We start from the raw sequence: 26,814 nt of genomic DNA, 5'->3' as shown, positions 1-26,814 counted from the left end.
GCCATAGCCTCTGTACCATGGTGTTCCACTCTCTTGGGGTAGAGTTCTCTTGCTTGAGGGTACAATCAGGCGCTATGTTCTATCTTTTTCCTTATTTCCTTTCCTCGCTGGGCTGTTTTCCCTGTTGGAACCCTTGGCCTAATAGCATCCTGCTTTACCAACTAGGGTTGTAGGCTTAGATAATAATAATAATAATTTCATTTGTCAAGACTTGACCTATAGGTCGAGAAATACCTAAATTTGAAAAAAAAGCCGATAGGCCTAAACAATACGTAACAAAATCGGCCCGAAAACATCTATGAAATTTGTAATCTATCGGAAAATAACGCTGAGTTTGGAGAGAAAAAATGGAGTAGGCCTAATCTAATTACCGTTTTAAACCTCTTCATAATCGGCTTATATTTTTTTTTCCTCTTTGGAGAAGGATAGGATAAAAACAGCCTTTTTGCATCGAGAGCAGATTTGATCATAGGCCAAACACGCTATCCATAGCATGCTATATAATCTCTCTAGAATAGATCATTTTGAGGCTTTTAATAGTAACCTAGCGTGATGATAATATACGTTTATTATAAATTGTAGGTCTTATAAGATATAAAGACTAGTTGGAGAAAGATAAAACGTAGTTTGGTATATAAGACAGTTAATAATAATAGGCTTGTTGCAAAATCCCAGCAGTATGGCGATGCATTTGAAAGAAGAATTTTAAAAATACCAAACTAATTACAATGGTTTGCCAAAACTGATAAAAATGAATTATCCCAACTTATTCCAAGGTAGAAAGGGATATAATTAAAGATTAAGATTAAGATTTTCTTAAAATTGTTTATGGTAAAGGTAAAAGATTAATTACAGTAAAAGTATAAGCTAAGAAGCTTTGCATCTATCTGTCAAGTGATAGAGTGGCCGCAAACTTATTTTGCGGAGTGGGTAGCAGTGTTGCCAGGTTTTCTAAATGAGAAAAGACCAATTTTCAAATCAACCACAGCTTTAAAAGGCCAACCCATTATTAGAAAAAGCCATAAATATAGTATTTAAGGTCCACCTTTTTCATGATATTACTAAAGGCCAACCAATTTCCAAAAGGGCAAATTTGAGATTTTTTGTCCTGAAAAAGGCTAACTTGGCAACGCTGGTGGATAGTTGGGAACCACGTGACATGACACTGACAATCAGCTGAGTCAATTTTCAGTATGTCGGTTTGTCAGTGTTGTTCAGTGTCCTAGTTAATCCCTTTATTGTGTTGTGTTAGCAGATCAATTTGTGTAAGTTCCAGCCGGCAATTTGTACTTCAATGGGTATTATTGTACTGTAGTACATGGTAATGTAACCTTGGGAAAAAATTACTTTTTTTTCTATAGAAAAAAATTAACAATATGATTGTAAAATTTTAACATAACTCATTTTGAATCTTTGGGGATTACTTAATTTTAATACAATTATTCATCATTTAACAAATCACAAATAAAATTTGATGCAATTTATACCTATCTTGATTACCATTATAATAGATTGTATAGTATGAGGCCGAGGATTTATTGGTAAAGTTTTACTGTATTACAGGTTATCATTTCGAACAGAAAATATATGTTTTCCTGTTGCAAATAATGTGATTTATATAATTTCCTTTCCTCACTGGGGTATTTTTCCTATTGGAGCCCTTGGGCTTATAGCATTTTGCTTTTCCAGCTAGGGTTGTAGCTTGGATAGTAATAATAATAATAAGGTAAATGTCTAGGAGAAGGCCGTACCCGTTTTTCAAGTATTATCGACGAAAAACAGCAAAAAACAACCAGATTATTGTTGCACAGTGCGTAGAAACATGAGGAAATGAATAAAAAAGAAACTAAGACAACTCTTACACACAAAATGTAAGCATAAACCTACTACTACAATTATGGGGGACCCCAGTGGGAAGCGGGGTTTTTGGGTGGGGGGAGGATGAGAAAAGTGATTTTTCAATATTAAACTTACCCGATAATCATGTAGCTGTCAACTCCGTTGCCCGACAGAATTCTATGGAGGGATACGCCAGCTATCACAATACTAGAAGGGGGTGTACTTACCAGCGCCACCTGTGGCCAGGTACTCAATCATTTGTTGTTGACACCTCCTCAATTATTCCTCTGTCGTGCTTCCGGCTAGACGTTCTGGGATACGCTCATGGTCTTCGAGTTTATTCATGGATATTTGGTGAAGTATTCTCTTAGATTAACGGCTGTCGCATACTGGAATCCTTTTTATATTAGCTAGATAGCTTTTATATAAATACTGATTAACGGTTAATGAATTTTTGCTTGTTTTTGGATCACCCTTTGACTAACTCTTTGAAACAAGATGTCTGACGTTTCGCAAGCTCCCTCCCATAGACGATGTAGGTCTTGCAATAGGCGTATTCCGAAGGCCTCGGTAGATCTTCACACCGCTTGTTCTGACTGTAGGGACAGGCCCTGTCTATTAGAAAATCGGTGTGAGGAGTGCGCCGGACTTTCGGAATTGGATTTTGTCCGTCTTTTAAAATATTCATCTAAGTTAGAGAGAGGTAGAGTTAGGAGAAGTTCTTCTCACTCTTCTATGTTTTCCTCACCTCATGATCCCCTACCTTTTCCTACCCCTGTAGTGGCTACCCCCGAACCTACTGTGTGCCCTCCGCCTGATATGTCAACTGTTTTGCGTGCTATTCAGGCTTTAGGAGATAAAGTAGAATCAGTGGTAAGTGACCATAAGTCTCTGATGGCCGAGGTTAAAGAACTGAAGGTCAAGAGTGCAGTGGGTGGAAATAGTGCCAGTGCTGTGACGAGTGCTAGTGTCTGTGCAGTGCCAAGTGCTAGTGGTGCCAGTGTGGTGCGTGAGGATTTTTCTGTGCGAGCCAGTCGTCCTCCCAGTCCGGGACCTCTTGCAAGCTCCCATGCCCAGGGGAGAAGCAATGTCGAAGGGCTTAAGGGTTCGACAGGCCTTGTTAGGCGCACAGAATTATCCTCGGTGGTTGCGGGCGTGTCTTCCTTAGACCGTCACTCCCACCTGCAGACGATTGAGCCCGTCTTCTCGTCCGCTGATCTTCATGCAGGGAAGAAACGTTGGTCTCAGGTCTCGAGACCGCTTAAACGTAGAGTTCAGTCAGCGAGTGCTCAGCCAGGTTGTAGTCATTGGCTCAGCTCCGACTCGCCTTAGTCATCGGTCGACTGTACTCCGCCCAAGAGGAGTAAGGTTCTGCCTATACAGACCCCGACTGTGACTTTACCTCAGTCTGTTATCGTTTCTGCCGACCCCAAGTGGACCCTGCTTCAGTCCATGCAAGCTCAGCTTTCGGACTTGATGCGTGAGTGTCGGGCTGAGAGTGTTGCACCTCCTCCTCCGCCTACACTCCCTCCACCTGTTCTCGCTCCGCCTGTGCTCGCCCAGCCTGCACCTGCTCCGCCTGGTCGCAGCACCATCTGCCAGGCGTACGATGTTGAGCCACTTTCGGAGTTTGCTGTTCCCAGTGTTGTTCAGCCTCAGCCTTCTTTAAGGCAACCCTTGCTTTGGGATCAGGAGAGTTATTCCACTCTTCCTCCTCCTTCCCTTGCTGCTCCACCAGTGGTGCAACTCTCGGTTGGGGTACAACAACCTCTCCCCTCCGTGAGTCTGTCTGCTTAACCATCGCTGCAGCGAGCTCAACCCTCATCTAGGCAAGCTCCACTACACCATGGACTTGCGCCTCAGGAGCCTCAGCTTGCGAGAACTTTACCTTGTTCTGCGCAGCCTCAACCTCTTCATGCTCCACTCATCTCACAGGAACAGGAACGGACTACTCCGCCTCCGTCCTCCGCTCAGCTTGTGCAATCCTTGGGTTCAACTCTTGCTAGGAGTCAACCTCCTTCACCCATGCGCCTGCCTTCTGCTTCGTCTGTTGTTCAGCCTATGCAGTCTGAGCCTCAGGTTTTCCCTCAAGATGAGGAAACCTCTGTTATTGTTCCTACCCGTTCTGACTCTGCGGTTCAGCATTCTGGTCCTATCGCTTCGCTACCCTCTGCTGATGAAGTGTCGGAGGATGAGGAGGCACACCTTGATCCCTCATCAGACGTGGAGGAGTCTAAGCTTTCTCCATTGTCTATTGATTTTCGAAAGGTCTTGGCTCTACTCAGGGAGCTTTACCCAGACCACTTCGTCTCTGCTGTTCCCCGCTCTCCTCCATCTGAGTTTTCGCTAGGCGTACAACAAGCTAAGTCGAACTATACTAAGCTTGTCCTAGCTAGATCCTCCAAGAGGGCTTTAAGGATCTTAGGGGAGTGGCTTCAGTCTAAACAACACCTGGGCAAGACTTCCTTCATGTTCCCTCCAACGAAGCTCGCTTCGAAAGGTTGCGTTTGGTATGCCACAGGGGAAGCACCAGGCTTGGGAGTACCTGCCTCTGCCCAGGCTGACTTCTCAAGTCTGGTGGACTCGCCTAGGAGGACTGCGATGAGACGCTCGAAGGTTTGTTGGACCTTCTCAGACCTGGATCATCTTCTGAAAGGGTTGTTCAGAGCTTTCGAAATGTTCAACTTTCTCGACTGGTGCCTGGGAGCCCTCAGCAAGAAAACCTCTCCTGCGGACAAAGACTCTGCCATGCTAATTATGTCCTGCATGGATAAGGCCATCAGGGATGGATCGGGTGAGCTAGCGTCGTTATTTGTATCAGGGGTGTTGAAGAAAAGGGAACAACTGTGTACCTTCCTCTCCGCCAGCATTACACCGTGCCAACGGTCACAACTCCTTTTTGCTCCACTCTCAAAGTTCCTCTTTCCCGAGGAGCTAGTTAAGGACTTGTCGGCTGCCCTGATACAGAAGGACACGCACGATCTTGTAGCCTCATCGGCTCGTAAGTCTAAGGTTACCACCTCTGTCCCCAAGACTTATCGCTCCCCAGTGGCTGATACCCCGGCCACTAGGTTCATACCGCCCTTTCGTGGTAGAGCCCCCAGCCGAGGAAGCTCCCGTCCAGACTCTCACAGGGGCAAGTCTAGGAAAGGACCCAGGACATCTAAGGGAAAGCACTGACTCTCAGATTCTCCAGACAACAGTAGGAGCCAGACTCAAGATCTTCTGGCGAGCCTGGGAGAAGAGAGGTGCAGACGCACAGTCTGTCAGTTGGCTGAGGTACGGTTACAGGATTCCATTCTGCCTCAAACCGCCTCTGACCACATCGCCCATCAACCTCTCTCCCAACTACAAAGAAGAGGACAAGAGGCTAGCATTGCAACAGGAGGTGTCGCTACTTGTGCAGAAGAAGGCAGTGGTTATAGTCCGGGACCATCAATCCCCGGGCTTCTACAACCGTCTCTTTCTTGTAGCCAAAAAGACAGGAGGTTGGAGACCGGTGCTGGACGTCAGCTCTCTCAACGAGTATGTCACCAAGCAGACGTTCACTATGGAGACGACCAAGTCGGTCTTAGCAGCGGTCAGACAGGAGGACTGGATGGTCTCGTTGGACTTGAAAGATGCATACTTTCACGTTCCCATTCATCCAGACTCCCAACCTTTCCTGAGATTCGTTTTCGGAAAGGTTGTCTATCAGTTCCAAGCCCTGTGTTTTGGCCTAAGCACAGCTCCTATGGTCTTTACTCATCTGATGAGGAATGTAGCGAAATTCCTGCACTTATCGAACATCAGAGCCTCCCTCTACCTAGACGACTGGCTGTTGAGAGCCTCCACGAGTCGTCGTTGTCTGGAGAACCTCTCTTGGACTTTAGATCTAATCAGAGACCTAGGTCTATTAGTCAATATAGAGAAATCTCAACTCATTCCCTCCCAATCCATTGTGTACCTGGGAATGGAGATTCAGAGTCGGGATTTTCGGGCTTTTCCATCGGCCCCCAGGATAAACCAAGCCCTAGAGTGCATCATGAGCATGCTGAAGAGGAGCAATTGCTCAGTGAGACAGTGGATGAGTCTCACAGGGACCCTCTCATCACTGGCCCTGTTTGTCGAGCTAGGGAGACTCCACCTCCGCCCTCTTCAATTCCATCTTGCAGCTCATTGGGACAAGGGCTCGACTCTAGAAGCAGTCTCTATCCCTATCAACCAAGAGATGAAGACCACTCTCCGGTGGTGGAAGCTCAATCTCCTTCTCAAGGAGGGTCTATCATTGGCCATCCAGACCCCCCATCTTCATCTCTTCTCGGATGCATCGGACTCGGGCTGGGGTGCGACCTTGGACGGACGGGAATGCTCAGGAGTATGGAACAAGGAACAAGGATTTCTCCACATCAACTGCAAGGAACTGTTAGCAGTTCATCTTGCCCTGTTGAACTTCAAGTCCCTCCTGCTAGGCAAAGTGGTGGAGGTGAATTCAGACAACACCACAGCCTTGGCTTACATCTCCAAGCAAGGAGGGACCCATTCGAGGAGCCTTTACGAGATCGCAAGGGACCTCCTCATTTGGTCAAGAGGTCTAAACCTCACACTGGTCACGAGGTTCATCCAGGGCGATATGAATGTTTCAGCGGATCGCCTCAGCAGAAGGAATCAGGTCATTCCCACGGAATGGACCCTCCACAAGAGTGTGTGCAACAGACTTTGGACCTTGTGGGGTCAACCTACCATAGATCTGTTTGCCACCTCCATCACCAAGAGACTTCCGCTTTATTGTTCCCCTGTTCCAGACCCTGCAGCGGTTCATGTGGATGCTTTTCTTCTGAACTGGTCCCATCTCGACCTGTACGCATTCCCTCCGTTCAAGATTATAAACAAAGTTCTGCAGAAATTCGTCTCGCACGAAGGGACACGGCTGACGCTGGTTGCTCCCCTTTGGCCTGCAAGAGAATGGTACACAGAGGTACTTCAATGGCTAGTCGACTTCCCCAGGACTCTACCTCTAAGAGTGGACCTTCTACGTCAACCACACGTAGACAGGTTGCACCCAAACCTCCACGCTCTTCGACTGACTGCCTTCAGACTGTCGAAAGATTCGCTAGAGCTAGAGGCTTTTCGAAGGAGGCAGCCAGTGCGATTGCCAGAGCTAGAAGAATTTCCACTCGTAGAGTCTACCAGTCTAAGTGGGAGGTCTTCCGAAGCTGGTGTAGAGCCAATTCAATATCCTCTACCAATACCTCTGTGATCCAAATAGCTGACTTCCTTCTTCATCTTAGGAATGAGAGATCCCTTTCAACACCTACGATTAAAGGGTATAGGAGCATGTTGGCCTCAGTCCTCCGCCACAGGGGTTTGGACCTGTCTTCCAACAAGGACCTTCAAGACATTCTCAAGTCTTTTGAGACGTCTAAAGAACGTCGTCTTTCCACTCCAGGCTGGAATCTAGACGTAGTCTTAAGGTTCCTTATGACATCTAGGTTCGAACCTCTCCAGTCAGCTTCCTTCAAGGATCTTACCCTCAAGACTGCTTTTCTCGTTTGCCTTGCAACAGCTAAGAGAGTCAGTGAGGTTCATGCCTTCAGCAAGAACATTGGTTTCACAACCGAATCAGCTACATGTTCTTTTCAGCTTGGATTCCTAGCAAAGAACAAGCTTCCTTCACGTCCTTGGCCTAGATCGTTCGAAATACCTAGCCTCTCCAACATGGTAGGTAACGAACTAGAGAGAGTTCTTTGCCCTGTCAGAGCTCTCAAATATTATCTGAAGAGGTCTAAACCTATTCGAGGACAGTCAGAAGCCTTATGGTGTGCCATCAAGAAACCCTCGAGACCCATGTCCAAGAATGGGCTTTCGTACTATATAAGGCTTCTGATCAGAGAAGCACATTCTCACTTAAAGGAGGAAGACCTTGCATTGCTGAAGGTAAGGACCCACGAAGTAAGAGCTGTAGCTACTTCGTTGGCCTTTAATAAAAACCGTTCTCTGCAGAGCATTATGGATGCAACCTATTGGAGGAGCAAGTCAGTGTTTGCATCATTTTATCTGAAAGATGTCCAGTCTCTTTACGAGAACTGCTACACCCTGGGACCATTCGTAGCAGCGAGTGCAGTAGTAGGTGAGGGCTCAGCCACTACATTCCCTTAATCCCATAACCTTTTTAACCTTTCTCTTGAATACTTTTATTGTTGTTTTTATAGTTGTTACGGTAGGCTAAGAAGCCTTCCGCATCCTTGGATTTGGCGGGTGGTCTATTCATTCTTGAGAAGCGCCTGGGTTAAAGGTTTGGTAGAGGTCCTTTAGTAGGGTTGCAACCCCTTGTACTTTGGCACCTTTGGGTTGATTCAGCCTCCAAGAGGAACGCTGCGCTCAGTAAGGAAGACGAACTTTAAATAAAAGGCAGAGTAACGGTTCTATTCGACTTCCTTACCAGGTACTTATTATTTCATTGTTATTTGAGATAACTGTTATATGAAATATGGGATACTTAGCTATCCTTTAATCATGTACACTGGTTTTCACCCACCTCCCTGGGTGTGAATCAGCTACATGATTATCGGGTAAGTTTAATATTGAAAAATGTTATTTTTATTAATAAAATAAATTTTTGAATATACTTACCCGATAATCATGATTTAATCGACCCTCCCTTTCCTCCCCAGAGAGAACCAGTGGACCGAGGAATAATTGAGGAGGTGTCAACAACAAATGATTGAGTACCTGGCCACAGGTGGCGCTGGTAAGTACACCCCCTTCTAGTATTGTGATAGCTGGCGTATCCCTCCATAGAATTCTGTCGGGCAACGGAGTTGACAGCTACATGATTATCGGGTAAGTATATTCAAAAATTTATTTTATTAATAAAAATAACATTTTTCGGGACACTACCGAACCTAATACAACCAACTAACCTACCCTGGGGGGCCTGTACCCCTACCTAGGCCTACCGGGGGGGGGGGGTTCCCCCCTGCGACCCCCCTTTAAGGCCACAGTGATTTTCAGGGCACCACCGAACCTAATACACCCACCTAACCTAGCCTAATAGCCCTGTACCCCTACCGTCCGCCCCCCCTGCGACCCCCCCCCTTAAGGACACTACCTAACACATCCATCAAACCAAATCTAAAGTGATGGTACTGCTGTATACATCGTTATACTATCACCATTATAATATACTCCATAAATTAATGAAGCTTACCTTAACCTGTTGGTTGATAAAGATGTGCTGCTGCTTTGAGGAAAACGTGAAGCCGTTGCAAAGGTTCCCTGACATGCAGGACAATTTTTATTTTGTAAAATTAAATTGAGTCTCTGGCTCAAATCCACTAGTTTTTCAATATAACCCCGAATAAGTTAGAACAAATTCATTGTAACTTAGGAAACAGTCAGGACAAGAAGATGTAATTTCAACTTCTTGTGCAACATGAGATGACATGCTTGCTATGGCCTCCATGTCTAAGAACGAAATAAAATGCCTGGGTAAGATATTGTATTGTCGCGCTGTGATTGGCCAAACATGTATGACGTCATAGTGGATAGGCGCTGTGATTGGCCAAACGTGTAAGACTTCATAGTGGACTAGTTTGTCTGCGGATTATAGTGGTTACAGGGCTCATTTAAGCAAATACAAGACACAGTCAACAATAACAACAGACTTAGAAAAATCTGGGAGGAAGACAAGAGTAGCGTGAGTTTGATTGTCGATATTTCGACTATTATTGATTTTCACTAAATTATCTCACTGGTATACCATTATTTACATACATTCCTACACATTCTAGTAAAAATAAATTGAATATCACTGATATCTTTATGCGGCCCTCTCCTAGACATTAACCAATAATAATAATAACTGAATTTGACCTTCATTTCAACCACAAACAAACAGAACAACCAGTTCGACTAACTTCAAGTAGCCGAATTGGTTGTTGTTGTTGTGGTTGAAATGAAGGTGAAAACCGGTTAAGTTATGTTATTTACTAGAGGAAAACATATATTTTCTGCTAAAGTGTTTAAATATAATGGCTCTTGTTCTATATAAAAAAGTAGTTTTTTTTCCCTAGGTTACATTACTCTGTAATAAACTACAATTAAACCGATTTGTTATAGCAATGATAGTTGCTGAGTAAGTGAGAACAGAATTAGTAGGATTTCAGGTTATAAAGTAAAATTCATTACAATGTATATATTCATCCAGTGTTTATATTTGTGGCGAATAGTATGTCTGAATTATTTTATAGTTCAGGTACAGTAGTTGTGTAGGTGATATAAAATAGGGTAAAATTAAGGTAACACAGTAGTATAGGATACAGATAATTGGTGTAATTTAACATGGATTTATTATGTGTCCCAGAAAATAATGTATAGGGGAGAAAAGGTTTGTTTTACTTTTATTTATCGATATATATTTTCCCCACCATTATCCCCTAGTTCCCAGTGGGTGGTCACCGTTTTCCTCGAATATATCAGTAGCTAAACAGCTTTAAGTCCTCCTAACACAAACACTTGCAAACACTTCCTACACGTACACATCGGCTATTAACTGAAAAGGAAGTTGGGAAACCTGGCTGAAATATGAAAACATTCGTGGACTTTAGGATATAAGAGAAATTTGAAAACTGATTTATTCGAAACATTAGGTTCTTTAATGATTATAGTATATTGTACTGTATCAGGTTTTAAATTGTTTAAAACAGATAACAATTCTTTGTCAAAATAACATGCACAATAAGCCACCTTCAATAATGAACTTGAAAAACAACAGAGCTGTTCATATTTTTGCAGATTTGTTCAAAAGTTCAACTAGCCCCGTTTATTCATGAATGAATTATGTAAAAGTGGCCACCACTTGTCTACATCTTAAAGCAAATTTCTGTTTGGTGTGAAATAAAGTTTTATACAGTACTACAGTACAATACAGTTTTACCAAATAAAATCATTAATAAAAATTCTACATTATCTAACTGGTCACTTTACATCTATTCGTTTTTATTTTTCATTAATTTTTGTAGCACAATTTCAATATTGCTTTCATTGTCATCAGTTCTCTCTCTGCATTTATATATGTAGAAAGAAGCCATTCCACTCTTTATAGTGGAGATATAATTTGGCGGCAGTTTAAACCAGCCATGAGGCTTTTAAGTGAGGTGTAAGTACCCACCACTAGTTAGCAGGGTGGGAGCGGGGGTTAGACCGGCCACCCCGCTCACACCCTCACTAATAATAGCGCTGTACGTCACTTTTTATTTTGGCTCGCGAGTGAATAGATGTAAGTGTAACTTCTTTCTCTCCTGTTAACCCTTGATATACTGGCTTTGACTTGATTTTGTGCTGCGCGTTCGGTCACCGTTGGAGGACGAACTAGTAGAACGATAATCATCTGACCTCGGATTTGCCTCAAGTGCAAACACAGTCGCTTCTAGCAGCCAGCGCTCCATCTGCTCGCCGATCACAGGGCCGAGACACACCATCTTCTCCTCGTCCTGGACGATCATCTCCAGTACGTCGTTCACGACGATTCAAAGATAAGGTAAGAGATTGCAGGACATCGTGATCTCTACGCTCTTCTTCGCGAAGGCATTCTAACTAGAGCTTCACGCTCACGACACCGAAGGTCATCACAGTCTCGACGCTTTTCCTTGCGAAGGTGTTCTCTTGAGACTTCATGTTCATGAGATCATTGCTGACAATCATGAGATTTACGATCACAATCACGAGGTAAACGATCTAAGTCACAAAGTGGACGTTATCATTCACGATCACGAGGGCGACACTCTCGTTCATGAGGGTGCTGCTCACCTTTGCGAGGGCGGCGTTTACGTTCACGAGGGTGAAGCTCACATTCACAGGGGCGACGATCACGAGGGTAGCGCTCACTATCCCGAGGGCGGCGCTCACGATCCCAAGGTTGGCACTCACAATCACGAGGGCGTCGCTCACAATTGCGAGGAAGGACGCTCAAGATTGCGAGCAGAATGATGTAGGGGCTCTTCAAATTGAAACTTGACCAATCAAGGAATACCCACTGACCAACCGACTAACATGCATTCTGCTAAGCTACCCCCTGTCCCCTTTGCGGCCTGGGGCGCTTTAGCCAAACGATTGCTCACGCTGACGCATTTGACCGCAGCAAAGTGTTCTTCAATGCTTCCAGTTTTTCAGGTTCTGAGGGCTCTACCCTCGCCTGTGGCAAGCGTTAACCGCCCTCCAGTTCCTCAGGAGCCTGTAGGGCATCCTCCTTCATATTTGCCATCGGTCTCTTGTGAATCAGATGTTTCCTCTCATAAAACACTACTGTTAGAGCATGATTCTCGCGTTTTCACGTGTGAATCTCTCAATTTCACGAGGAAATCAGCCAATTTCACGAGTGTTTCACTAGTTAAAGTCCCAGAATTGCAATCGCTTGCAGACCCAACATTTGCGGCAAGAGTCTCCACATAGATTACCTATAATGGTAGGCCGATTCCTTTCCTTGAAGGGTTTAAAGAACCCCCAAATAAGTTTGCGGCTGTTCCCATCTCACCCGATCGGCCTCTTCGACCAAAGAAAGAGGACCTCCTCATGCCTTAGAGAGACTCCCCTGGAGTTCCTCGGATCCTCAAACACCCTGCCGTCCAAAGGCGTTCTCCTCATCCTGGACTCCCGAAGGAAACTCCTTCGAAGGGAGTCATCCTTCCTTCCTTGGTATGATAATTTGGTATTAGACCTCAAAAACTTCTTCGGTTTGGCTCGTCCACCACAGCCTTGACCTTCCCAGGCCAAGACTACCTCGCCAATTCCGTTGGAGAGTTTGACATTAGGTTCCTCTGCTCATGGCAGTCCCTCAAACCCGAGAACATGTGAGAGCAGTGTGTTGTTAGCACAGCTCTCTCTTACATCCGAGCCCAGTGCTAAGGAAAGGATGCCCTCTGTTTTAGAGCCAAGTCTGCGGTAACTTCCTCTAACTCTGGTTAAGGAGGGACATAACAGCTAACCTCTAAACAGAAGAGGAGGATGAAAGTCAATACTGTACTGTACTCCTCCTCATGCGGATCTCTCTAATCCCTCATGAGTAGAGATTTTGGATTGCCCAGGAAGATCCCCATCAAACCCTCTGTCCCTTAGTCTTGCGTTTTGAAGGCACCGAATGCCCTTCTGAAAACTTCCATCTTGGATAAGCATTTTCCTGCTCGGAGGGAGTTATAGGACTTGAAAACGGTTCCCAAGAATGCTAAGACGAGGAAATCTCAGAGACAGGAGATGGATAATGGATCCTCTGAGGCATGTCCTTCTTGTGACCCCATTGATGACTTTGACCTACCCCAGGCTTCTATGGATGAATGCTTGGAGGTAGATGACAACTTGGACACGGACGAGGAATTCCTTCCAAGGGCAGCGAGTCCAATCTTCCTCTTAGAACAGGAGCGAAGAGAGACTGAACATGCCTTCCAGCAAGTCCTGGTGTGTATGAGATCCTTCAACAAGCTTTCATTTCCTGGTACTACCTCCCAGGAGGGCAAAGAAATGATCCTAAACCAAATCTTTGCGATGCAGACCCCCCCCCAAGGCCAGTGCAGTTTTGCCTTGGTCAAAGGAATTGACAGCAGCCAGGAGAAAAGCTATCTTACAGATAGCAGGAAATTCTCGTCCCTTAAGAGCCAGCTCCTCGTTGAGATCTCTTCCACTTCCTTTTATACTCCAAAGGAAGTACTATGAGATCGAGAACAAACCTCACATGACTCCGACTCTCGACCCCTCAGTAGAACAGCTGACTAGAGGTATTCCTACTCAGACTCTCTCTTCATTGAGAGCTTCCCTCTCGGCATCTGAGCTCCTGAACATAGAGTGAGGCGCAAAGTATGTCACTCAGGCTGTTTCTTGGCTTGACCTATGGTTTGGGGCATTAGACCAGATCGTGCGCTCCGAGGATCTGTCTGAGGAGTCCACAAGAAAGTCCTTGGAATCCTTCCTGTTATCAGGTACCTGTATGTTGGAGTCCCTTTCACACCACGCAGTCAACGTGTAGGTGAATGCCATCCTCAAAAGATGGAATACCATTAATAGGACGCTTCCATAAATAGGTGCTGAAGGTGGAGATCATCACGCGTCTGAGAAACTCAATGCTCGAGGGATCTTCACTCTTCGTACCAGAGGAGATAGAGAGGGCGGCTGATAAATGTAGGAAATCTTCCGATTCTCCTTTACAGGGCCATGACTTCCTGGACCTACGGTAGGGCTCCTCAGTCTGACAGAAATCAACAAAGCATCTCTAACCCCTCGACTTCCAGGGCCTCCAGACCACCCATGGTGTCTAAATGTCCCTTTCAAGCCAGAAGTCATAAAGGGGTAAAATTCTTCAGAGGAAAGAAAAGAGGTAGAGGGAGTAGCCGCAGAGGTCGCTCTCGCTAGTGAGGGGATTCCCCCCAACAGACTACTGTGGGAGGAATGGATAAGTAACAGTTGGTTAAAGGTATTGGTTACCCAGGTTAAGTCTGGGATGAATGAAAGTATATCTGGCTTTTTCCTCTCTTCATCTTGGCCTATTTTGGAGTACAGTGCCATGAGTCCCTGTGCAAGGTGGCTTCAACCTCAGCAGATAATAACCATTTCCCTTTTCTAAGCTAGTATAGCTTATATTAATATACTTGTACACGTCCCCAATGCTTCCCGCGAGGTAGGCATTGGGAAACATCTATTTTTATGTGTATGGTTCCTATCTTGAATATTCTTTCCTAGACGTTCATATGCTATAACTTACCCGTACAGTATTGCTCAGGCCGCTGTCATTCTCACTTTGTATTGATAAGCGGGTAACTAATACAAACCCGGAGTTATTTATATAAATAGGGTTGCCACCTCACACCAAAAGTTTAATTGGCTACCTTCCAGCTTTGCCAAAAGAATATCCATAATGAATAACACCAGGTTTGTATTGGGGAAAAATACAAATTTTCTACGAATTTGTCTTGTTTGAAAAGCTCCAAATCTATCAGTGGTAAGGATTAAAATCTGCCATTCGCTAAACTCAGCCAGCTGAATAAACCCTTGTTACCCACTATCTGTATCAAGGCATGCAATATCAAAGGAGTAGCTACCTCCTAATTTTTCTAAAAACTTTTCCTTAGTCTCAGTTTGGAGAAGCATATTGTATATGGCCTTCTAAGTTTATAGCCCATTATTAGAGAGAACTCAGATTTTAGTTTGTTGAATGCTTGGCCCTAGGTTTCAGCACGGTATGTCTTAACCCTAGGATGATCTGATATTCATGTAACTGTAAGTGCTATATTGAAAATTTACCAAGCTTTCTAATGAAATTTCCAGTTAATTTTTATCTTTGTTCCTTTGTTACGTCAGCATATTGTACTTAGGTTGACGTATGACTTAGGTTGATGCTTGACGTCATTGCTTCCTGAGCAAAAGTCATGAGCCTGACTGGTTTTGTCCCAGCTTGGATCACCAAAGGGTTGAAATAATTAGTTGTTCCATAACCAAAATACAAACCACGCTATTTACATTGGGTTTACCTTTCGGCGTAGCTGAAATTGACGAGCCAATAGATTTTAACGAGGGTTAACTACCCCCGCGGTAGTTAGCGGGGGTAGGGGAAGGGGTAGCTTGCTACCCCTCCCCCCCCCACACACCGGTGATTTGCTTCACTTCACTTTTGGCTCGGACAATGAACAGACGTCTCTGTCTATTGTCCTCGTTTTTTGACAGCCTTATTCTTTTTTTTGCTTTTCCTCAGACTTTGTGTGTTTGAAGTTGGCCTCGCCCTTTGCAGTTCATCATGCGCAAGTGCCCTGGTATTGCCGGCCGCCCTTGCGGTACCTTCATGTCTGCGGTGGATACTGATCCTCACACCCTTTGCCCGCAGTGTCGAGGCCGACGGTGTGATAGTGAAAATACGTGTAGTGAGTGTAGGGAGTGGTCTGCCTCCCAGTGGGAGAGGTTTGCCCGCCGGCGTAAGAAGTCCAAGAAAAACCGTTCTCCTTCGAGGGTTGCCTTGAAGGAGGAAGGCTCTCGGGACTCTTCTTCCGCCGCCCAAACCTCCTCCGAAGCTCCCCCTCGTCCGGCTCCTGTTGAGAAGCCGCCGAGTGGGAGCGCAGGCCCTACTTCTGTTTCCCGACCTCGGGGTGCGGGAGAGGGCGTTTCCCCCTCCTCCTCTGGGGGAGGATTTTGATAATGTTAACTCCATGTATAATGATGATCTTTTTCAGCTTTGGGGTTCCTTGGGGCTTAAGGGCCTGCCCTCCAAGGAAGCCCTGTTTGACCTTATTCAGTTGGGGGCCGCTGTCAACGCGTACCTGCGCTTCCAGTTCCTGACACGCGCCCTAGAACTCCGGTTCAGGACTTGGACAAGGACTTAACTTCTCCTCGCCCTCGCGATCCTGCTCGTCAGCTTTCTCCTGCGCAGCAACACGCGCGGTCTCCTGCGCGTACATCTAGAGTTCCTGCACGCCCACGCGCCTCCTCTTCCTGAGCCCACTCGCGAGCGTTTGCCTTTGCGCGTCGCGCCGACAATTCCTGCGCAGCCTTCTACGCGCCGTCTCCCTGCTCGCCAGCGTTCTCCAGCGCGACAGCGATCTCCGACGCGTCAAAGTTCTCGTTCTCGTCAGCGATCTCCTGAGCGCCGGCGATCTCCAGATCTTCCGCGTGATCCATCGCCTGCGCGCAAGCACTCTCCTACGCGTCAGCGCCCAGCAGATCCAGAGAAACTCGCCCACGCGCGGCCGCTTGCCTGCGTGTTCTACGCGCTATCACTCGCCAACGCGCCATCGCTCGCCTGCGCGCCAGCGTTTGCCAACACGCCATCGATCGTCGACTCGCCATCGCTCGCCCACGAGTCACAGGTCTCCAGGACACTATCGGTCCCCTGGCCTTCAGTGATCTCCTGAACGCTCTCGTTCGCCCACGCGCCAACGCGTTCACTCGCCTTCGCGCCCGCTCGCGATCGCTCCCGCGCTCGTTTGTCTTCGCGCGATTGCGCGCCCGCGCTACAACAACCCCTCGCGCGCGACACTTTTGTGTCGCCCTCGCGCGAGCGTCAGCACGATCCCCGTTCGTGTCGGGTTCTGCAGCTCGCGGTAGCAGCAGGGACGCGTGTCGCCAGGTCACAGTCGGGATCGCCTCCTCCTAAGCTCAGGTCACTTTTGCAGGACAAGGAAGGACCTTCGGAGAGGTCTAGGCAACTTTCTTCCCCTTCTTTTTTACAGGCAGGTCCAGTAGTGTCCACTCCGAAGGATTGCCCGATCCCCTTCCCTCCAGCGGGAATTTCGGACTCTCTGTCCGTGTCTCGGCAGTCCTGGTTTGGTCCTCTGATGCGGGTGTTAGTGAAGGCTATGAAGCCGGCACTCGCCGATCTAGGACACAAGCCAGCGACGGCCTCGCCCCCGCTGAAGAGAAGGAGAGGAGTGGACTTCGTGGTGATTTCTCCCAGGGAGAAGTTGGTTCCTAAGAGGTCCGTCAGGAAGGCCCCGTCCCCTTCGCAGTCGTTTTCTCCTTCTCCCGTAGACGAGGCTTTTCCGTCCTCGGGAGAGTCCAGTGAGGCGGCGGTCTCCCCCTCGGCACCAAGGGGGGAGTCACCTCCTCGTGGAGGAGAATCGTCTCGTGTAGAAGGTGCCTACCAGACCTCTTTGCTGGAGTCTTGTAACCCGCCCAGGAGGGAATCCAAGGACTCCAAGACGTTGCCGAAGTCTTCTGCACGTATTCGTCAGGAACCAGCCAGACCCCAGGAGAACGTCCACGTGTCTCCTCAGGAAGAGCTTCCGGGGACAGGAGACATAGCTGCCAGTCCGCAGGGAGGAGAGCAGCAAGAGTCTGAGCATGCCTTCTGGCAGGTCCTTGGCCTTATGAGACAGCTCAACGGGTTCATGGACCCTGTGATCGCCCCCCGTAAAGGCAAGGACACGGTCCTGGATCAGGTTTATGGGACTCAGAAGCTCCCAAAGGCCAGCACGGCTTTGCCCTGGTCCCAGGGGCTGAAGAGTGCCAGAGCCAGGGCTAATGCTCAGCTCGCAGTGCTCGCTACCTCCAGGCGTTCCTCTGCCGGGAACAAACTCCTCCCACCTCCTCGTCTCCAGCAGAGGAGGTATTTTGAGATCATGGGGGAGTCTAGCCTCGCTCTTCCCCTCCACCATTCGGTAGAAGAGCTGTCTAGGGGAGTTCCTCTTGAGAAGCTCTCCGCCCGGCAAGTGACGTTCTTGGCGTCGGAGATTCTGAGCCATGAGAAGGTCGTGAAGTGCGCCATGCAGGCCACTTCGTGGCTGGATGTCTGGCTAGGGTCTCTGGGCATCCTATTGTGCTCTGAGGATCTGTCTAAGGAGAGCAATAGGAATGCCTTGGAGACCTTCCTCCTCTCGGGCACTCGCTCCATCGAGTTCCTGACACATCAGGTTACCAACCTGTGAGCCAACTCGGTGCTGAAGAGTCGTGATGCGGTGACCGAGAAGATCCATCCGAAGGTCCCCGCCGTGGACGTCAACAGGCTCAGACACGCCTCCCTCCTCGGGGGGAATTTGTTTGAGCCCCAGGACATGGAACGTACAGCTGAGAGGAGGAGGAAGTCGAGTCAGGACTCCCTCCTCCAAAGGGCCCTTGCATCTCGGCCCTACAAGCCTCCAACTCCACAGCAACATCAGCAGCAGCCTCGCAAGACACCGAAGCAGGCGCCAGCAGCTATGAAAGTGGTGTCTAAGCCCCAGCCCTCTCCTACCAAGGACAAGAGGGGCGGTAAGTCTTCCAGGGGAGGCAAGACTCGTAGAGGGAGCGGCCGCGGCCGCAAGCGCTAGGAGTGGCAGTCCCCCCGCGTGTCCACCTGTGGGGGGATGCCTTCAAAGTTGCGTGCACAGGTGGCAGCAACATGGGGCCGATGCTTGGACGGTCTCCGTGATCGGCCAAGGATATCGCGTCCCATTCACGACATCTCAACCTCCCTTGACAGCGAATCTAGTGTCGTTGAGCTCCTATGCCATGGGATCGGTAAAGGGGCTAGCCCTTCGGGCAGAAGTCGAGACCATGCTCAAGAAGGATGCTCTCCAGGAGGTCGTCGACGGCTCCCCAGGCTTCTTCAGTCGACTCTTTCTTGTAAAGAAGGCGTCTGGAGGCTGGAGACCCGTCATCGACCTCTCAGCTCTGAACAAGTTTGTCAAGCAAACTCTGTTCAGCATGGAGACAGCGGACACGGTCAGACTTGCGGTGAGACCACAAGACTTCATGTGCACACTGGATCTGAAGGACGCGTACTTCCAGATCCCAATCCATCCGTCTTCCAGGAAGTACTTGAGATTCTGCCTAGACAGCAAGACCTACCAGTTCAAGGTACTGTGCTTCAGTCTCTCCACAGCACCTCAGGTGTTCACCAGAGTGTTTACCCTGATTTCGTTGTGGGCGCACAGGAACGGCATCTCCTCCGTTATCTGGACGACTGGCTGATCCTAGCAGACTCGGAGTCGACCTTTCTTCGACACCGAGACAGGCTTCTGGGACTTTGCCAGGATCTGGGGATCGTGGTAAATCTTGAGAAGTCCTCTCTGCAGCCGTCCCAACGACTGGTTTATCTAGGCATGTTGTTAGACACCAATCTCCACAAAGCCTTTCCATCAGACGACAGGATAGCAAGGCTGAGGAGGGTGGCGGAACCCTTCCTCAGGCGAGAAGAGTTTCCTGCCCAATCGTGGTTGCGTCTCTTAGGTCACCTGTCCTCCCTGGCCCGTCTGGTTCCAAACGGCTGTCTCAGGATGAGATCCCTGCAGTGGCGGCTCAAGTCCCGGTGGAATCAAGGATCCGATTCCCCGGACTTCCTGGTCCCGATAGGACCTCCGGAACAGGCAGACCTGCGGTGGTGGCTGGTCGACGAGAACCTGCGAAAGGGAGTGGATCTTCTCGTCCTACCCCCAGAATTGACACTGTTTTCGGACGCGTCAAAAGAAGGGTGGGGGGCGCACGTTCTAAACCAGAGGGCCTCAGGCCTTTGGTCAGAATCAGAAAAGTACCTGCACATCAACCTGCTAGAGATGAAGGCCGTTTTCCTGGCTCTTCAACAGATCCAACGGACCCTGGCAGGTCACTCCGTGGTGGTGATGAGCGACAACACCACGGTAGTGGCTTATATTAACAAGCAGGGAGGTACTTTTTCGCAGCAGCTATCCCATCTTGCAGTAGAGATTCTGAGGTGGACCGAAGTCCACTCGATAACACTATCAGCTCGCTTCATTCCTGGCAAGAGGAATGTGCTCGCCGACAGTCTGAGCAGGGCTTCGCAGATAGTAAGTACCGAGTGGTCTTTGGATCCTCAGATAGCCAACAAAGTCCTGACTTTGTGGGGTTCCCCGACCGTGGATCTGTTCGCGACAGCTTTGAATTTCAAACTGCCCCTGTACTGCTCCCCAGTCCCGGACCCCAAGGCACTCTGGCAAGATGCTTTCCAACAACGGTAGGACAACATTGACGTGTACGCCTTCCCACCGTTCTGTCTGATGAGAAGGGTGCTCAACAGGACCAGACTATCGGTCATCTTGTCGATGACTCTGATAGCTCCGCTGTGGCATCACGCGGAATGGTTCCTGGACCTTCTGCAGCTCCTGACGGAGTTCCCGAGAGAACTTCCCCCACGACACGAGCTACTCAGACAACCACATTGCAACATCTTCCACAGAGCCGTAGCATCGCTTTGGCTTCTCGCCTGGAGACTGTCCAGCGTCTCCTCACGGAGAGAGGCTTTTCGCAACAGGTTGCAGCGAGGATGTCTCGGCACCTACGAAAGTCCTCAGAGGGAGTCTACCAGGCGAAGTGGAGAGTCTTCTGTGGTTGGTGTCGTGGGAGGGGTATCTCTCCACTCGATGCCACTATTCCAGCAATAGCGGAGTTTCTCGTCTATTTGCGGGAGGAAATGCGCCTTTCGGTCTCTGGTGAAAGGCTACCGCTCAGCCTTAAGCTTGGCTTTTAGGCTGAAAGGAGTGGACATTTCTTCCTCGCTGGAACTCTCTTTACTCATACGTAGCTATGAGATTACCTGCCCTCAGTCGGAAGTGAGACCTCCTCCTTGGAACGTGGTTCGGGTCCTCAGGGCTCTTAAGAGACCTCCCTTCAAACCATTACGCCAGGCCTCTGATCGCCACCTGTCTTGGAAGACGGCTTTCCTGCTTGCTTTGGCCTCTGCCAAGCGAGTTAGTGACCTTCATGGTCTCGCGTACGACGTCGCCCATTCAAGGGGATGGGGGGAGGTAACGTTCAGGTTCGTCCGAGTTTGTTGCCAAGACTCAGAACCCTGGAGTGCCGGACCCACGGTTCGACTCTTTCAGGGTCGCGAGTCTCCGTTCTGTAACAAACGACCCAGACCAGCTTGAAGAGAACAGCTGCAGTTCGTCTTCAGGTGCAAGCATTGTTTGTTAGCACAGGCAGGACGAAGAGGAGGGTCACCAAAAACACCATCTCAGCTTGGATTCAAAGGGTTATCCATCACGCCTTGAATCCAGACCCTCCTCCGTCACGTCGCCCTAGGGCACACGACGTCAGGGGCATCGCTTCGTCCCTGGCCTTCAAGAGAAACTTCTCTGTGACGCAGGTACTTCAACCTGGGGTCTGGAAGCGTCAGACGACCTTCACAGCCCACTACATGCAGGACATGAACCACAGGAGCCTCGATACTTTTTCTATCGGCCCTGTGGTGGCTGCACAACAGCTGGTCTAACCTCAGGCTTCTTTATGGACAAGTAGCAGTAGGTTGAGGGCGTTGTTACCCGGTTTTAGTCTGCGTGAATGAAAGAGTATGTCTGACCCTTACTTCTTTCTTCATCCTCCCCTCTCTTGGGGAAGCAGCATCCTGGTCTCCGCATAGCTGACCTCAACCTCTGCAGGTAAACCATGCTTCCTTGTATTCCTAGTATTAAGCTTAATACTGTCGCGTCCCCCATACCCTGACGAGGTGGTATTGGGAACGTCCTATCCTGGATTCCTATCTAAAGGTTTCAAGGTCAACTTCATAGGACGAGTCACGCTCTTTCCTCCACACACAACTTATGTAGGCCACACATTCCTTGCGTAGCAAGGAACTTGTGAGGTGCAGGGACTCCCTCTCTCGAGTGATGCTCACTTGGAGTCGGAGTCCCCGGGTAAAGCCAAAGTCAGTAAGGCTGGGGACTTTCCACCCTTCCTAAGGGGTAAGTCACTCAATGTAAATAGCGTGGTTTGTATTTCGGTTAAGGAACAAATGACAAATTTGGAGATAATTTGTATTTTTCCTAACCATACAAACCTTAGCTATTTTCACATATTTGCCCGCCAGCCTTGTCCCCCAAGTCAAGTCCTACCTTTAAGTGAAGTGCAGCAAATCACCGGTGTGTGTGTGTGTGTGTGTGTGTGTGTGTGTGGGGGGGGGGGGGGAAGGGGTAGCAAGCTACCCCTTTCCCTACCCCCGCTAACTAGCGCGGGGGGTAGTTAACCCTCGTTAAATTCTATTGGCTCGTCAATTTCAGCTACGCCGAAAGGTAAACCCAATGTAAATAGCTAAGGTTTGTATGGTTAGGAAAAATACAAATTATCTTTGAATTTGTCATTTTTTAAAGTTTAGTAATAGGTTAAGGAAGTGAGTAATGTTTGCTATTGGTTATTGGATGAGTAAAGTTCATTGTGTCATAGGAGGTAGGAACTTTGGTACGATACCATGCAATGTTCTCTTGATGTAGTGGCCCTCATGTATAGACATTGGTCTTCACCTCAATATAGCTCCTTTTCTCTAATGCCGTATTTGTCGAGAAAAGCTGGGATATGTCTCGCATGTCATGGCCCTGAAATATATTTGAGAGGTAATAACACAGTTCATATTGTGCTAATTATTACTAATAACCCACCCTCCAGTGTAATGTGGGAATGTACGCATAGAGTTTTTAATGTAATTAAAATGAAACTTGATTATTAAAGTAAAATTTGTTACTCTAATACTTCCTCAAAGTTCATGGATTACCTGCTCCTTACCTTCCTTGATCTGCCTTTATTAGTAGGTTACTTTCCCAACTATAAAGGATCAAATTATTTCTCCCTCCTTGCCTGGGCACAAAATATTTCAAGGATACCACTTGCCATACTCAAACTTTTTCAGTCATTATTTCCTGGAGAACCCAAAAATTTTAAAAGTTGCCATTTCTAGAGAACACAAAGAGCTGTCTCTTCTAGAGGCCCCAAAAAGCTTTCTTTTCTAGAGAACCCAATAAACTTTCTCTTTTAAAGAACTCAAAAATCTTGGAGTTACTGTACTAGTCATCTCAGAGGTGTTTTGACTATGCTTCTCACAATAAATATTTGACAGGTTATATCCATAAAAATATTGCAGTGTATTTAAAACCAAGATCATGAACGAGAACAGCTGTCATGGTGATGGATTTTATGAATTTGAAATAGATAATGGATGAAGATGGCACTTAAGTTTTTATGTAACCATTCTTTTGAATCCATTCTTTAATTTTCTTTTTAATTGGTAGTTTTAAATTTATTCTCGCTTGAATTCTTTGTGTTCCTAATTGAAAGTACGATCACTTTGATTAACAGGAAATTCTTGAATGCACTATCATATTTAGTTCATGGTAATTTCTTTTAGGTGTAGTGGTTTTTAGTCTGGGACATCATCATCGGCTTCTCTGGAAGGAAGATGGCCTCTTCAACGGTTTTTTTTTTATCAAGCGTCGTACCAGATTGACTTCTTGCATTGATGGAAGATTCCTTTCTTAGGTTTGTGTCCATTTACATTTGTATTATTCATCATAGTTTAATTATTTTTTAATCCTATCAAATTTACGACAAACTATACAGTACTTCATTTAACTCCTCGAATTACTTTACCTTGATTTCTTCACTATTTATTATAATCCATCTTCTTGTTCAAAACTCCCTCAAATAAGTTTAACCCTTTTACCCCCAAAGGACGTACTAGTACGTTTCACAATACTCATCCCTTTACCCCCATGGACGTACCGGTACGTCCTTGCAAAAAAATGCTATTTAAATTTTTTTTGCATATTTATTATATTTTTTGAGAAACTTCAGGCATTTTCCAAGAGAATGAGACCAACCTGACCTCTCTATGACAAAAATTAAGGCTGTTAGAGCAATTAAAAAAAAAAATATATATATATACTGCAAAATGTGCTGGGAAAAAAATAACCCCTGGGGGTTAAGGGTTGGAAATTTCCAAATAGCCTGGGGGTTAAAGGGTTAACATGTCACACACCACAGCAAGAGCTGTATCCTTCATTGTGACACTTGGATATATTTTCCTATTACATCATTCCATTTCCCTTCTTATGAAATGTAATAATCGGGTGGTTGAATCAGTAGAACTTCAAAAGATCAAAGTTGGAGCAAATGCTTTTTTGTTGACCAGGCGGACATGAGTCTTTTATAGTTTATATATGACATATTTGTTTTTGACGTTGTTAATAGTTTATATATGATATATCTCTTTTGATATTACTTTTTTTAGAATGATTTATTGTTAATTTGTTCTCTTCAGTTATTTATTTCCTTATTTCCTTTCCTCACTGGGTTATTTTTCCCTATTGGAGCCCTTGGGCTTATAGCATCTTGCTTTTCCAATTAGGGTTGTAGCTTGGATAGTAATAATAATAATAATAATAATAATAAATGCACCAAACTACTTTTTGGATCATAATGACTGACCTGTCATGTAAAGCCTATGTTGTGGTCGCCTTTTCCTGCATTTCATAAACAAATTCAAGATTAATTTACTCTACATTAAGTGAAGCAATGGATTTATTTTTTGGGGGGAAGCTTTGGATTTTTATATCTTTATTATATCAGTATCTACAAATTAAAGCATATACATTATTATTATTACAAAGCTTTTGTAGATTGTATAAAAGTTCTTGTGGGTTTGTGATAAAAAGAATAACTAGCAGATATGATTTCTAAAAATTTTGCTCATATAATTTTGGTCTTGACTGGTACAATAACACTCCATCTAAAAAAAATATAATTTTTACCTAATATTTGCTTCCATCTATAGCTTATACCACATAGGAAAATACTGTTCAGTAAATGTACAGTAAATATCGATACCTCAACTCTATCACTGTATATATATCTATGGCTAATTTATTAGTCCTTGAAGGTAATCTTCAAGTTGAGAGACATCTTTCATCATAACCATTACTTTACTTTGTACGGCAGTGTTTACTTGTGAAAGCTCAAATATATAGTCAGGTATTTATGGCCAAGATGGTCATTAAACATCCTGGTTAACTCGATGGCTTTTTAGTCTGTTATTTTTTATATGAATTTAAAGGGTTTGAAAATCGATGTCAAATTTAACTGTTTAATTTTCCAAAATAATTACAGCAGATGCCATAAGGGTTTTACAAGATTATTTTCTCTTGGATGAGCATCAATTGTAGCATAAAGGTATCAAGTTAAGCCCTATATATGCTATCTTGGTAAACCTAAGAGCATGGTTGAAAAACAATTAAATCTAATCATACCGAAGTTGAAAACTAAATTTGAATAAAGTAGCAACTTCAAACTTTGTAGATTTCTACCTTAAAAAAAATTGTTAATTAATTTTAAAATGAAATATACAATACTGGAAATATTTATTTACATATGATGCAAATGCATACTGATATGATACTATATATGCAATTGTGGCCACGAATATTTATTTACTATACAAGAGACAGTGTCTGAAAGAATAGTAAGAAATAAAATGCATGTACAGTAGCGTGTGGTGTTGTTCTGACTAAATAAGGAGAATATAACTACAGTAGACATTGAAACGCGTAAAACTTTTGACTTTGGAATAATCAGTAGTGACAGTCAGTGTAACAGCTATACAGTATTGCTTAGCTGGAAAAGGAAATGGTAAAATAAGTACTACTGGTAAAATAATAAGCGCAGGTAAAAATAAGTAACAACAGTGAAAGGCCAAAGTACTGATGTACAGTGGAAATTACAGAAAATGAAAATGTGTTAAAAATACTGAATAAAATTCACAGTAAGAATGCATCTGAATCTGCACGTTGTATCTAGTCTTCAAACGACAGGCTCATCTTGTGCTTTTCCATTTCAGCTCTGAGATCGACATTCTGCAATCGGTGAGCTGGCGAGGCGTGACTAGAGGAGCCTCTCGATCCCGAAAGGGGGGTGATGTTCACTCCGTAAGGCATCTGTCTCGGTGAACTGTGGTGGGAGGTGTTCAGGGGTGACGAGTGAAGGCTCTGTATACCTTTATGCATGGCCGCGGCAGGAGGATAAGGGGCGCTGGGCGTCAAGGGAGCCACTAAGTCCTGCAAGTGGCGAGAGACTGATAACTCTTAAATGCGACAGTGGCAAACAAAACAGTAAGTACCTAAATTAAAGCTATTATAATTAAAAGCAAGAAAAATTTTAGCTGACAAATCACTTCTCTCATTAAACTCTCTTAACCTAGCATTAATGATACAAATGAAATTTACACCTGAGTACAAACTGCCATCTTATTACCTTAGGTTGTAATTTAATAAGGGACTTAATATTTTTTCTCCATAAATTATTACAATCCACATTCATAAGAGAATTTTATATTTGTTATCAGTACTTCCACCCTGGAAATTTGCTTCTCATCTCCCAATTTCTGTAAATTAACCACAAAATGGGAATAATTTATAATTACAAGTAGAAAAAGTAACAATTGTAACATCAAAAGCTATTCCAATAATTAATTAACATAACTTATGGTGTCTTTATCTTTCAGGGGCAATTACCCTCCAAATTTGAAGTCATTGGCAGTGGTGGCTATCAATAATTTATCAATTCATGAATGAATACATTAGATACATAGATGCCCAGGGCCCCAGACCACTTGGAAATAAGGATTCATTCTTCTGTAGCAAGGAGTGTCTTCCGTGTTCAAAGACAGGAATGAAGGTTTGTATGACTCCTGTGTTCAAAGACGGGAATAAGGGTTTGTATTAAAACAAAACTATTTCTTCTTCCTTCAACTATTCCTATGTTGACTATAGG

The 26,814-nt window shown here is 45.8% G+C and overlaps 1 protein-coding gene and 2 long non-coding RNA genes across 5 annotated transcripts in view; 2 read left to right on the top strand and 1 right to left on the bottom strand.

Annotated features, from left to right (window-relative positions):
• The first annotated feature begins 1,153 nt into the window (after nucleotides 1-1,153).
• On the top strand, nucleotides 1,154-26,019 carry LOC137648886 (uncharacterized). The gene is made up of 3 exons (XR_011045742.1): nucleotides 1,154-1,265; nucleotides 23,399-23,529; nucleotides 25,883-26,019. It is a non-coding gene; the product is annotated as an uncharacterized lncRNA (long non-coding RNA).
• Nucleotides 25,119-26,814, bottom strand: part of LOC137648884 (mitochondrial outer membrane protein SLC25A46-like) — a 137,218-nt gene continuing 135,522 nt past the window's right edge. For 2 of the 3 annotated variants that reach the window (XM_068382060.1, XM_068382061.1), the window contains one exon: nucleotides 25,119-26,099. In XM_068382060.1, coding sequence (XP_068238161.1) covers nucleotides 25,839-26,099 — 261 coding nt within the window. In that variant the 3' untranslated portion in view covers nucleotides 25,119-25,838. The remainder of the gene's footprint in view (nucleotides 26,100-26,814) is intronic. The other variant, XM_068382062.1, reaches the window with a different exon arrangement.
• LOC137648887 (uncharacterized) lies at nucleotides 26,014-26,758 on the top strand. Its single transcript, XR_011045743.1, has 2 exons — nucleotides 26,014-26,153; nucleotides 26,546-26,758. It is a non-coding gene; the product is annotated as an uncharacterized lncRNA (long non-coding RNA).

This window comes from Palaemon carinicauda, chromosome 10 (genome assembly GCF_036898095.1).
Source record: "Palaemon carinicauda isolate YSFRI2023 chromosome 10, ASM3689809v2, whole genome shotgun sequence".
In the NCBI taxonomy this organism is placed as follows: Eukaryota; Metazoa; Arthropoda; class Malacostraca; order Decapoda; family Palaemonidae; genus Palaemon; species Palaemon carinicauda.
The sequence above is the reverse complement of the archived record's forward strand: the minus strand, read 5'-3'. Positions and strand labels throughout refer to the sequence as shown.